This window comes from Pelodiscus sinensis, chromosome 7, assembly GCF_049634645.1.
Source record: "Pelodiscus sinensis isolate JC-2024 chromosome 7, ASM4963464v1, whole genome shotgun sequence".
NCBI lineage: Eukaryota > Metazoa > Chordata > Testudines > Trionychidae > Pelodiscus > Pelodiscus sinensis.
In genome coordinates, this window is record NC_134717.1 from 14,415,618 (window position 1) to 14,429,266 (window position 13,649).

Consider the following 13,649-nt stretch of genomic DNA (forward strand, 5'->3'; position numbering starts at 1 on the left):
AAATAAATGTTTCTGAGAGGTGCTACAGAGCAGTTAGTGCAACACACAATATTCTTTTCTTTTTCTTTTCAGAGCTGTGTTATTATGGCTAAATTGTAGGTGAAAATAAATGGTGAAATATAATTTCAAAACTGGGCTCCTGCGGAAACATCACATTTTAGGAATGGCTGCTTGTACCTGGAGGAAATTTGGAAACAAAAATTATCTTCTCCACTAACTAAATGTTATGAACTTTAACTGCCTTTCACACACCTTTATGGCTCCTTGACATTCACCGGATGCAATCCCCTTTGAAGTGCAAGGAAGCTTCTCCAGCTCCATAGAAATATAATTTCAATAAAAAGGTGGTGTCCTGTGTCATTTTTAAGACTAACAAATTGTTTTTGGCATACACTTTCATCGATGGAACCCACCTTGTGAGATGCATGAAATGGATTTCAGCCCATGAAAGCCTATACCCAAATTAATTTGTTCGTCTTTAAGATGCTTTACACACAGACACCTTGTTTTTGCTGAAACGGACTAACACTGTTACTCCTCTGAAGTTTGTTACAATAAGAAACAGTGTTACCTTAACTGTAAAATATATTGGTTATGTAAGATGTGTCTCCAGGGTCTATTCTGCATTGTTTCTTTAAATCCATTCAAACCTTTAAAATACTAAGGTCTGGAGTGGAATTAAGTGAAGAAAAAGAACAGGGACTGGAGAGCTGAGAATACCTGAAAGGATAACTTTCGTCTCGGTATTAGCTACTTGTAAAACTCCTGATTTTCAGAGGTGCTGATCAACTAAAGTTAAATAATGAACACAGCATAGGAACTCTGAAAATTAGGTCTCTTGATTGCATTAAATCATTTCAACATAAAGATTGGAATTCTATCATTTCCCTTATCTCCATGTTATCTAATTGTATTCAGTTAATAATTACTGCATCAAAAGACATTCCAAAGACTGAATTCTGAGCAACCTTTTTTTTGGTCCTAGGATAAATATCAGGAATATAATATAGAAAAGAAAGAAACAAGGAAATCTGACTTACCTTGCTACAAGCCCCAGTTGTGGTCTCACAAACAGTAAGAATGGAAATGTTCTGTGGTCTGTTCAACCATCTCACCACAGTCTTGGTGTTGTTTACCCACTTCACCATAGTGATGTAGTATTCTCTGAGGTAAACATAATTTTTAAAATATAGTGTTCATATAAATTATATAGTGTTGTATAGCATTTTAAGTTATAGTTGTAAGTAGACCGAATCTGGGAAGCAAGACCTGGACTGAGTAGCTCCGTGTGAAAATATCAGTATTGAGGGATGGAACTGGATATTCAAATGACATATATGGTCATGGATGCTTCAATTAGGAACAATGGATGTGGTGCGCTGATCTTCTGGGAAGTCTCTATTCTTTTATGAGTGATTGTACAATTTAAAGTAAGTTGTGAACCATATGCACTTTCAACAGCTTTTTTCCCCACATGATCATATGCAATAAACTATTCAATGAAGATTTAAATTCTATAAAATACAGATTATAAATATGTCAAATTCCTACCATATTTAAAATAGTTTCCCCAAAATATATGCTGTCTATTTTGATGCTGATCCAGCAAAGCACATAAACATGTGTTTCACTGTACGGATGTAAGATCTTTTATGAAAGGGAAGAGATTCATGATTAGAGAAAATAACTGAAAGTTTTATGTTGGAAATGAATCAGGACTATACCATTGACTCATGGTCTGAATAAAATGAGAGTAAATTTCTTTGCATTCTCATTTGTCTGTTTAGTGTTAGAAGCAAGTAAGTAAAAAGAGAACCTACTCAGAAAAGAGAAGTTGCATCTGAACTTTTGTGGACTATGTGTGTTCATGAATGTCTTTGTTTTTTAAACAGTCTGTAAGACTGCAGTATTTGTTTGCTATGTCAGATGCTTCTCTCTCCTGGACATATAGCAAACATGAAACTAAGAGAAACAAAATGTTGCACAAACTCTCAAACAGCAGCGACAACAACAAAAAACTCATTGCTTTGCAAGGTTTCCAGAATCATTTTAAAATGTGACTGAAACACTAAGCATTCTATGAAGACACCGAATAAAAAGAAGTCAGACACCGTATCACTGTTAGTCGACTTCCACTATAGCAAATAACTTGTAATACCAGACAAACTGTCCATCCCCAGACATGTTTGGCTCGGCAAAGGAGTCCAACACAGAGATTTTAACGACAAAGAATATCTACCTATCTCCTCCAGAAACCCTGTTATGCTGTCAGACTAAAGATGTTACCAAGAAGGCCTGTTGCAGCTTGTCATCACAAAGAAACTTGGTATGCTTGCTTCTATGCACTGCTTGTGACAGCTAGCAGCTTGCACAGTCCAGCGAGAAATGCTCAACCCTGGAATTAAACAGTGCATCTAGAAATTTAGTCTCACTTTAAGTAAAGGCTGTTAGCTTTAGGTTTTTTATGTAGTTTTGATGGACATTTAATTATTTGTTAAGAGCAGATGTTTAATTACAGAGTGAGAAGACATCTTACCACATCATGGATGGCCAAATCGTGGCCTGTGGGAAAGTTTTGTGGGAGTCTGATGCTGCACATGAAAGATGATGAACTCAGGAAAGCAATGCAGTTGGACCAGGTCTCAATCTTACCCCATGTTTATGGCATGTGGTAGAATAACGAGACCTGCGTATGTCTAGTACCCTTCCCTGTTTTTCCACCTGACTCCAGGTGATATGAATGTTCTTCCAAGGTCAGGGGCAGCAGGTTTGTATAATTTTCGGTGGTGCCCAGAATGGGTCTAGTCCTCCTGCTCCCCCCCACCCCCACATCCCCTCCTGCCCACCCACCTTCCTCGAGCCCTCCCCTTCTTTCAAGCCTTCTCCAAGCACCTCCCCTTCCCCTCCTCCCTCTAGCCCCCAATGCCCTTACCCTCTCCTCTCTCAGCATCATCCTGTCTCCCCTCCCACTGAGTACTTGTGTACTTAATACCCACAACTCCAGCTACAGTTAATGGGAGCCCAGAGCTCCTAGCCACCACAACTGCCCGAGGCCCCTTTAAATTGCCATTGGAGCTCTGCTCCACATGGCTCTGAGGGGGAGCCCATCACCGCAGCCCTGGTAGTTCTGAGGGTTGGCTACCTTGGCCCTACCCCTTCCGCCTGTGTCCTGGCCCCCCCTCCACACACACACACACACACACACACACACACACACACACACCTTGCACCGAGGCCCACAGTGGCTGTTGGCCCTGCAGGTTACCTTACGGGATTCATTTCTAGTTGCACAGTATTAACATTTGCCCCAAACTCCATAAGTGCAAACATGTCCCAGTTGTACTCATAAATTCATATAGTGCCTTTTCTAATACACAACAGTATGAATAATTTAAAAACACGATAAATATTTTAGGAAGTCATTCATATGGCAAGAATCCAGAGTTTGCCTTTCTTAGCAAACAATATGTCAGCAAACTAACATAGCAGCATGCATGACTTGTTCATGCTCACACACATTGTATTTAATCAAATCCACAACTATTCATACAGTATCCAACACTAGCGTACACCAACATTTCATTGCCACAAGTCAAGTGTTAACACAAATTTTCTGCTATTCTAATAGTTATCTGCCTATGTTTCATAACTTATCCATTGGTCCTGAATTAGACTACAATGACTTCTTTATAACAAGTTGTCTGAATTTGCAAAATTAGATTTTTTTCTTGGACAGATTCCTATTTTAAAGCTGAAAACATTCTTTTCAGACTATTTTAATTCAAATCTAAGTATTTACTTTTCAGGCAAATTTAGATTGTAAATCTAACTATGCTTTCAGTGTAATTCAATGCAAATCCCTTTTCTTTGTTCTGATTACTGTCTCTGTTGACTTTGCTAAGCACTTAGCATGGCAGGCAATAAGATAATGCACATATCTTCTCATTCACTAGGTTCCCCAAATGCACAAGTGAGATAGGAGGATCATACATCCTTAAATGATAATTAATGTGTTAGCAAATTATTATGCTATGAGCATAAAGTAGTGTCTCAATTTAGATCAGCTAATTAAAGGGAAAATTGTAAGAAAATGTATTTGCTCTTTCAACTGAGTGTATCTCAAAGAAGTATAGATAGTGTGTGTGTGTGTGTGTGTGTGTGTGTGTGTGTGTGTGTGAGACTATAACTATGGCTAGTCCTGTCTGTGTTGTCCAATACTACCAGTTAGAAGAATTTGTTTTTAGTTGCTAATAACTTTGTCAGTCTTTAACCATTCAGTCTGCCAAGTTTACATGGCAGTTGTTTGCCCTAAGCTGGTATATTACTTTTCAGACAAAATGCTGAAACTTTTTAGAGAACCAGTCTGGGGAAAATACAGTGTTTCCCTCATGTTAAAAAATTCTAGTGACCTTTTCTTTTATTATCTTCTAGTGGAGCAGGGACTTCACATGTGCTAGGAGGGTGGCTTTTTTGTCAGACATGTGCCTTGCAGTGTCCCCTGCAAATTTCACCAGTTTATAAACCTCTGAAAATTGCATGTTGCACATACCCGATGGAGATTTTTTTTTTCAGTTTTGAAGAGTTCATATTTACTGAGTATGCTCAAGCCTCTATCAGCTCCTGGTATTAACCAGGCTGTTTAGGCATCGTCCCCAGAGAGTGATTTAATATGTCTATCCCCCACACCTGCTACATGTGACCAGAGTCTAAACACACCATCTCTGCAGAACACTTGAGCATGCTCTAGCCTGGAGCCATAGGGGCAAAGACAGACTTTCTCTCTAATGGCTGCTTCCAGCTGCTATGAGACAGGCTAGAGCCAACCACTGGAAGAAAGAGAAGGGAACCTGTTTCTAATGTGCTCTCAATGACCTCCCTGCATCGCCCTGCTCCTCAGCACCTAGGTAAAGTGGAATATGATAGAGTCTGATACAAATACAGAGGGGACAAAAGTATGGGGGAAAGCAGTAGCCTGGACAAGAAGTCTGTGAACTGAAGTGGAGGGATTGACTGGGAACCAAGAGCTATGGGGAGAGAGGCTGTGAGTGGGAGCTGGAAGAAAGTTCTGGTGAAACTGGTGGAACAAGGTGCCTGGGACTAGGAGCCAATGAGGGAAATGGCAAGAGGAACTAGGACCTACTTGGCTGTCAGGAAAACTCTTAGATGAGATGAGGAGCTGTGGGAGGGAAGGAGACTGGGATGAGTAAGCAGCAAAAGGAGGCAGGGGACAGGAATGGGTGATAGGGAAGACTAATATGACAAGGAATTGGAGTGCAGGGAATGAGCTGACACAAGGAGCCAGGGAAGAAGAAAACGGAGGCCAAGAGATGAGAAAAGTGTACTGAGATGGGATATGAAACCTGGAGAGACTATAATTGCAGACAGTGGAGGGGGGAGCAGTTGGACAAAGAATCATCAAAGGAAATTAGGGCTTGTTGGAGTAGGAGACTGGGGTGGAAACCTGTGCCACATTGTGGAAATAAATACTTATTTAGTGCAGCTGAGAATGTTACCCGGGTCTGAGTGCTCTCACCACCAGGCTATAGAGTCAGCCTTTTTCTCGCTCCTCCTCCCACACACTCACCCTCATCCTTTGCCAATGAATATTTATTATTTATACCGCATTGAGCAGCTTCAACAGGAGCTATTAAGAGAGATGCACATCTGAGTCCCTCATAATCTCATGTGGATGGAACACTCCTAGAAGGTGGAAAACCTGGGTTCAGGTCCCCACTGTACATCAAGTGAAGGAGAATTTGAATCTGTCTCCTGCATACTGGGTGCAGAGCTGTCCCTGGGAGATAGTGAATCAGGGTGACCACTGTGGGAAGTAATGGATTGGTCCCAGAAGTGTCCCTAGGGACCATTTGGCCTGGGTGAGTGCTCAAACCACCGTGGCTGTGTCTAGACTGGCCACTGGCCGCTTGAATTTCTGCAAAAGCACTGACGATCTCATGTAAGATTGTCAGTGCTTTTGCGGAAATACTGTGCTGCTCCCCTTCAGGCAAAAGTCTTTTTCCGAAAAACTTTTGCGCAAAAGGGCCAGTGTAGACAGCAGATATTTGTTTTCCACAAAAAAGCCCTGATCGTGAAAATAGCAATCGGGGCTTTTTTGAGGAAAAGCATGTCTAGATTGGCCACGGACACTTTTCGGCAAAAAGTGATTTTGCGGAAAAGCGTCCTGCCAATCTAGACGTGCTTTTCCGAAAATGCTTTTAACGGAAAACTTTTCCGTTAAAAGAATTTCCGGGAAATCATGCCAGTGTAGATGTAGCCCATGTGATTAGGTAGAAGAGAGACATAACCACTGCATGCTTCCCCTCCTTGGTTTCTCTTGAGAAGGGACTGACCTGACCTAGGTATCTGACTCCATGAGTGGGCTCACAGCTGTAAATTCCAAGTGGAAGGAGGTACCTTGCTCTGGCCCAGGCTTAAATGCCTACTTCTCTTTGAGGGGCAGAGCTTAGGCCACACCCCTTTCCTCAGCATTTCCTTCTGGCTGGCTACCCCACTCATCATGTTGGCTCTGTGAATCCCTAACTCTTCCCATACTCTGAATGGGAACTTTGGGCATGTCATTTGTAACATTAGATAGGGTGCCTAACAATGAGACATTGCAATAGCTAAGCACCTCTTGTGAATCTAGCCCCGGGGGTCATCTTAAGATCACATAAGCAATCTTATTTCTGACATATTTTTAAAAAAATTGAGTGATTGACTTAAAAGCTTTCATAATGTACTTTTTGTGTAAGTGACAAATAAATAGATACAAATAGTCAACGTAGTACAGAACTACAATCATTACTTGCAGCTTGTCAAAATACAGAGCAGCAGCAATTTATAATTCCAGGAAAGTTGCATGTAGGAAGGAGCCTTTATAAACAGGTCACAGAATTGTGAAATTTGAAAGCAGACTTTTTTGTCAGTTGATAAGAAAACTGAAAGAATTGTAATGGTCTGTAATTTTTTACCTATAGTGAAGTAGAAGTGCAAATGACCATGAGTTCACATGATGTTTGTTGGAAGAGTGTGGTTTGATTTGAACCACTGGTTTGATGTGGTTCGATATGAAATATTAAAAATGCAAATTTTAACCTCATGAATATCCCTGAAGGTGACTAGTTCCAGTCAGCATGTCAGGTGACACCCTGGACATAGGCAGCGAGTTATATGGGCTTGTGGTGCCCATGCTCCAGGAATATTCAGAGCCGGAGCCCCTGCTCCACCAATATTTGGAGCTAGGTCTCTCCCCCCGGCCCTGCCTGGAGCAGGCCCAAACTAGGGGCGGACTGGCCCCGTGAGATACCGGGAATTTCTCAGTGGGCCATCATCAGAAGGACCGGCTGGCAGCTGCTGGTGGAGGAGGGGTGTGACTGGGCAAGCCTGTTCCTCTGACCCTGCAAGAAGACACCGACGGCCGTGGTGTCAGAAGCTGCTCTGCCCAGTGCACCTTGGTGCTGCTGTGCATGCTCCGGTGGCCCTGCGAGCACTTCAAAAGCCAGGACTGCACAGCTGAGAAAGGGGGTGGAGCATGTCACCATGAGGCTGGCAGAGGACACGGAGAGCCGGAGGGAGCCAGGGCTCCAGATGAACGGGGACAAGAAGCGCCCCATATTATGGGCTGGATCCCTGGCTCCGCCCCGTGACACCAGCTGAAAGTCTGCAGGTACAAGTGACTGCAGCTTCCATTGGCCGGGGACCCCTGCCCATACCTGCAGAGGTACAAGTAAATATGGTAGTCTGGGGGCCTTGCTGGGGCTAATCCTGGTGGACCAGATCTGACCCACTGGCCAGTATTTGCCCACCCCTGTCCTAAAGGCATCGCAGTTGCACTTACTTTATTTTGAGAGCCTCGATTTCCTTCCTATCAAGATAAAGTATCTTCCCATATCTTCTGTCCAAGCCATCCTCTTACTTTTCATCAGACCCTTACACTGCCCAGAACCAAACGTTTCCTTCATTTCTAACCCTCCCTCAATCTCCTCTCTGTCCTCTGTTGGGTGCTGGTCCCAATGATCATTAGAATTCGAATACTGAACCCTCACCAGAATCCACTGCCTCTCTCCACCTAATCAGTGTTTCACGGAGCCAACACTGCCCCTATCTCTTTTGCTTAACACCTCAAGGATATTATTGCCCCCTCTCTCTCTGTCCTCTAATTTCTCACCTACGGGCAGCCCAGATCTGTGTGTTTCTTGGGGATCAATGGCCCCTGACACGCAGGAATCACCAATTCGGCCCTGTGTAGCTGGCTCTGGGGAACTACATTTCCCAGGCAGGTAGGATGTAGAGCCCAGTGGATAAAGGTGGCTTCTGGTGCCCTGAGTGCGGGTCCCACGCAGAGCATTGGGGATTCGAACTCTGTGGTTACTATGGTCTCATGTGTCTCTTGGAGACCTTCCGCCTGGCCCTGGGCCAGCAGCCGGAGTGGCTCCACAGACTCCAGCCCTGCAACCTGGAAGGCAGAAGGTGGGGGAGGGGAGGGGAGAAGAGGGGAAGGGGGAAAAATAGGGGAAAGGGTGGGAGAGGAAGGGGCTTGTGCTGAGGGGAGGGGGGCAGGTCAGGAGAAGAAAGGGGAAGGCACCAAGGGACAGGGTGGAGGAGAGACAAATGCCAGGGGGCCAAGTGGAGACAATGAGGAAAAGGGCAGGAGAGGAGGTGTATTTGTACTGCACCCAAAACAATGCATTCTCTCACTTGGTTTGAGCCCCTGCATGACAGCCTAACACAAACAAATAAATTAAATAACATAAATAGGAAATTGATGGTAGATAATGGCTTAAGGACTTCAAAGTAATAAAGGGATAGGACCAGATGACCACTGTGTCTATGATTAAATTACAGTACTTCAGATCTTTGAATTTATAGAATATGTTCCCGCCATCTGCTATGCTGATATTAATGGATTATTCCTTTATAACAATCCTCGGAAGTAGGTATTAGTATTACCATTTTATAGACGAGGGGACAGAGTATGGAATGAATTTTCCTATCACCTAACAAGTCCATAAGGAGAGCTATGATTAGAGTTAGAACTATGGAAATCATTGATTTGTTGTTTTTCTGGTATTTCTAGAAAATTGAGGGAGGAGAAATCAAAACATTGAAAAATAAAAAATAATGAAATATTTCAGACCAAACAAAAAGTTTTATACTGATTTTGAAATGTATTTACTTATTCTTCCATAAACTTGAAGGATTTTTCTAAATAAAAGGTCATTTTGTATAGAAAAAATGAAATCTTTCATTTTGAAAATGTTAAAAGGAAGCATTTTGATTTGGGGGCAACAAGATGAAGGATATAATTTGGCAAATTTAATGCAAATTTCCAAAATGTTTCAGTCAAAAAATTTTGCCCAGTTATAAATAGAACTCGAGTTTCACCATGGTCCTGTGCTTTCACCACAAAATCATCCTTCCTATCACTGGTTACCATTAAGTAATATTTCCATTCCGAAACAAGGATTAGGTAAACACACCCATAATAATACAAAAAACCTTGTTCCCCCCGAAAATCTCAGCCCCCTCTGATAACACTTATAATTACTTGGATTATGTAGAAATACTGCAAACAATGAAGGCAGTAGTGGAATCTGGTAGCACAGTTATTACATTTTATTTGTATTTATATAAATTCAATTTTTCAAGTTTTTATAATTTGATTAGAAAAAATAACTGTTGAAATTTATTATATAAAGTCTCAATCTGGGAATATTTTTTATATGCTATAGCAGGTAAATATAAAACCCAAATTCAGACTTTTAGCATTCTGTCAGGCATTTAAAATTATATTGGGGGTATTTTTTTAAAAAGAACAACCTGATTTAATGTCTTAAAATATTTTTAATAGTTCAATTATCCACAGTATGACCATGTATTCCCCAGACCAGAAAGGAATGACAGTACCATAAAGACAGACTTTTCAGCCCAAGAAGGTTAAGAGAAAAAGAGTGGGGTGATCAACAACAACAAAAAACCCCAACAAACTAAATAGCTGAGATATTTTGAGACTAGTGAACAGATCCAGCTCAAATCCAAGACCTTATGAAGCTACATAATTATAAAGATTCTCCAACTTCCCTCAGTTTTGTTTTTTCTACCCCACTATACTACTGACATCTGTTTTCAAAGACTTCAGATTTGGTAACTGAAATTTGGCTTTACAGTTGGAACAGAGAACCTGATCTTTAATTTGCACATTAAAATCCAGGGCAAAATTCCCATTCCATGGATGGAATTGGGTTCTTAGTCAATAATTATCTGTTTTACTCAGACTTTCTTCCTTGTATTGTCCCAAGAAGTGGGGAACCATATATGTCATTAAAAATTATGCCATTGAAGAACAGATCTATTACACAGTGCATAGAAACATAGAGCCATACAATTTTTGTGGTTAATTTTCAGAATACAGACACATTTGAAGGTATGAAGATTTGAAGGATGTGATTTTGACTTTGGGTCTCCAGCCCATTTGTACCACTTTGTCAAAGTAGTCCATAAATTACCCAAGATGTTCATCTAGGACACGGTTACTTCTAAAGCATCTTAACAGTTCTGGGCTGGCAGAAAACTCCAATGGGACTTTTGTAGCCAGCATAAGTTAGAATAGCCCTGAAGCTGCTTTCACTTATGTTAGGGATCTAACTGAATCAGAGACATGCTTTGCCACCATCACAAACCCTTCACTGAGAATACTTCAGCTGGACTCATGGATCTGGGCCTAAATTCCTAACCCTAAATGAGGCTTTAAAGGAGCACAGAGAAGTATATTTCACCTATACTGATGAAGACAGGAACAATATCTATTTTTAGAAATACTTTTACCCTTAAAAAATTGGTAAAGGTGAACCAAACTCTAGACAATTTTAAAGGCTCCCATTCCTTGTTTTCAGAAGGACCATGCTGATCTTATTGCAAATGGGACTGATTGCTGAAGCAATTTAATAAAAAAATATCAGTATCATTTAGCTGAAACAAAATACAGGACTATGTAGCACTTTAAAGACTAACAAGATGGTTTATTAGATGATGAGCTTTCGTGGGCCAGACCCACTTCCTCAGATCAAATAGTGGAAGAAAATAGTCACAACCATATATACCAAAGGATACAATTAAAAAAATGAACACATATGAAAAGGACAAATCACATTTCAGAACAGAAGGAGGATGCGAGGGGGAGGGGGCGAAGGAAGGTGAATGCCTGTGAGTTAATGATATTAGAGGTGGAGAAGGGTAGATGTCTGTGAGTTAATAGTATTAGAGGTGATAATTGGGGAAGCTATCTTTGTAATGGGTAAGATAGCCTGAGTCTTTGTTCAGCCCCCCGCGGAGAGTGTCGAATTTTAGCATGAATGCCAGTTCAGAGGATTCTCTTTCAAGTGCAGATTTGAATGTCTTCTGAAGTAGGATGCAGGTGAGTAGGTCATTGAGACAGTGTCCTTTCTGGTTGAAATGGCAAGCAACTGTTTTTTCTTTGTGATCCTGTCTAATGTCTGTTTTGTGGGCATTGATTCTTTGGCGAAGTGTCTGAGACGTTTGTCCAATGTACATAGCAGACGGACACTTTCGGCACATGATAGCATAGATTATATTTCTAGAGGCGCAGGAATATGTATTCTTGATCTTATAACTCACTTGGTTAGGCCCAATAATGGTGTCAGCAGAGTGAATATGTGGACAAAGCTGGCATCGGGGTTTGTTGCAAGGGAAAGTACCAGGGTTGGTATTAGTGTGCTATGTCCTGTGGTTGTTGGTAAGAATCATCTTGAGGTTAGGTGGTTGTCTATAGGAGACTATGGGTCTGTCTCCCAGAGCTTCTTGGAGTTTAGTGTCCTGTTCCAGTATAGGCTGTAATTTATTGATAATGTGTTGGACAGGTTTAAGTTGGGAGTTGTAGGTGATGACAAGTGGTGTTCTATTGTTGGTTTTCTTGGGTCTGTCTTGTAGTAGATGGTTTCTAGGTAATCGTTGGGCTCTTTCAATTTGCTTTTTTATTTCTTTGGGTGGGTAGTTGAGGTTTATAAATGCTTGGTAGAGATCCTGAAGTTTCAGTGGAATTAGAGCAGATGCGGTTGTATCGAAGGGCTTGGCTATAGATGATGGATCGTATGGTGTGTGCTGGATGGGAGCTAGAAGCATGTAGGTAACTGTATGAGTCAGTGGGTTTTCTGTAGAGGGTGGTGTTTAATTTTCCATTGTTGATTTGTACTGTGGTGTCCAGGAAATGGATCTCTCGTGTGGAATGGTCCAGGCTGAGGTTAATGGTGGGGTGTAGGTTGTTGAAATCTCTGAGGAATGTCTCCAGTGTTTCTTGGCCATGCGTCCAGATCATAAAGATGTCATCGATGTAGTGTAAGTAGAGAAGGGGCAAAAGGGGACGGGAGTTGAGGAAACGTTGTTCTACACCCCACCATTAACCTCAGACTGACAAACATTCAGATTACTTGAATGCAGAATTGCAGATCACAACTTTCAAATGATGCTTGACTTATACCTACATAAACTTTCTATTATTGATAACTAAAGTCATTATACTTTAATAGGTAAACATAAATTAAAATTGATTTTTTTCCAGGCTTGCTCTGGTTTCCATGGTGCAAAAGCAAAATGGATTTCTTTTTAACTGGATATATCCCGAGTACAGAGAATGTTAAAATTAGACTTAGTACAACTATAGTGAGCTTTATACCTAAGACACAAACTCTGAGGAACAAGTCACTGTAAGACCACACAAGATAATCTGTGAATTAACTTTTTGCTGGCCTTACAGCTCAGAGTATAAGAAAGAATGAACAGTGTCAATATTCATTCAATGGAATTGAATTTTGTTTAACTCTTAAAGAGAAAGATCTCTTAAAAGCAAGAAGGAATTTGCAAAACCGAGAGCAAACTGGCAAATGTACGTGATACTTTTTTCTTTTTTGATTATTTTTCCATTGTTTATAATTGATACTTTCACTGGCCTTGTAATATTTAAAGAATTATTTTAAACCATTTCTTTCAGTTTGTTCTCCAGTCTGTGTGTTTTTTAGCTCTTTTAAAAGAGCATATGTTGCTTCCACCAATGAGCAGTTAGCAATCACTTAGTATGTATTCATGTCTTTCATAAAAGGCTCAATTTCCAGAGAAGAATATATTTTCTGCAAGCACAGTCCATTCAAAATCATTCCTTCCATCCGAACAGTAAGTATTCATGCCAGCATGCACAACAGACAGGACCTGATCCACCACTGAACTGTTACCATAGGACTCTGGTGTAGCTCTGTTGATGTCAGTGAAGTTATACCAGTATGAAACTGGAGTTATCCAAGGATAATTCAGGCTCATACTGTTAATGTCATGGCCATTTTGATGTACTTTAAAAAACTGTTAAGGCTTTGCAGGAACTGCACAAACAACAAAGTGTATTCTCTGGTTTTTGTTTGTTTGACTCGTGCTAACAATTATTTCATTTATTTACCACCTTTTAGTGGAAGATCTCAAATTATTTTAATGATATTTAAATAAGACTCAAATTGTTCTATGATGAAGGGCAAGGTGAGACACGCATTGAGTACCTACCTTACCTCTAAAACACAGTCATCTCTTTCCAATTGTACTAAATAATGCAGCCTAACAACTTAGGGTGGGAAGTGAAGTGGAATATCATA

At 40.9% G+C, this 13,649-nt stretch overlaps 1 protein-coding gene across 3 annotated transcripts in view; it reads right to left on the minus strand.

The window, feature by feature from the left end:
- Positions 1-13,649, minus strand: part of DPP10 (dipeptidyl peptidase like 10) — a 460,866-nt gene that overhangs the window by 47,771 nt on the left and 399,446 nt on the right. For all 3 annotated transcript variants that reach the window (XM_075933252.1, XM_075933254.1, XM_075933251.1), the window contains one exon: positions 1,041-1,164. In XM_075933252.1, the coding sequence (XP_075789367.1) occupies positions 1,041-1,164 (124 nt within the window). The remainder of the gene's footprint in view (positions 1-1,040; positions 1,165-13,649) is intronic.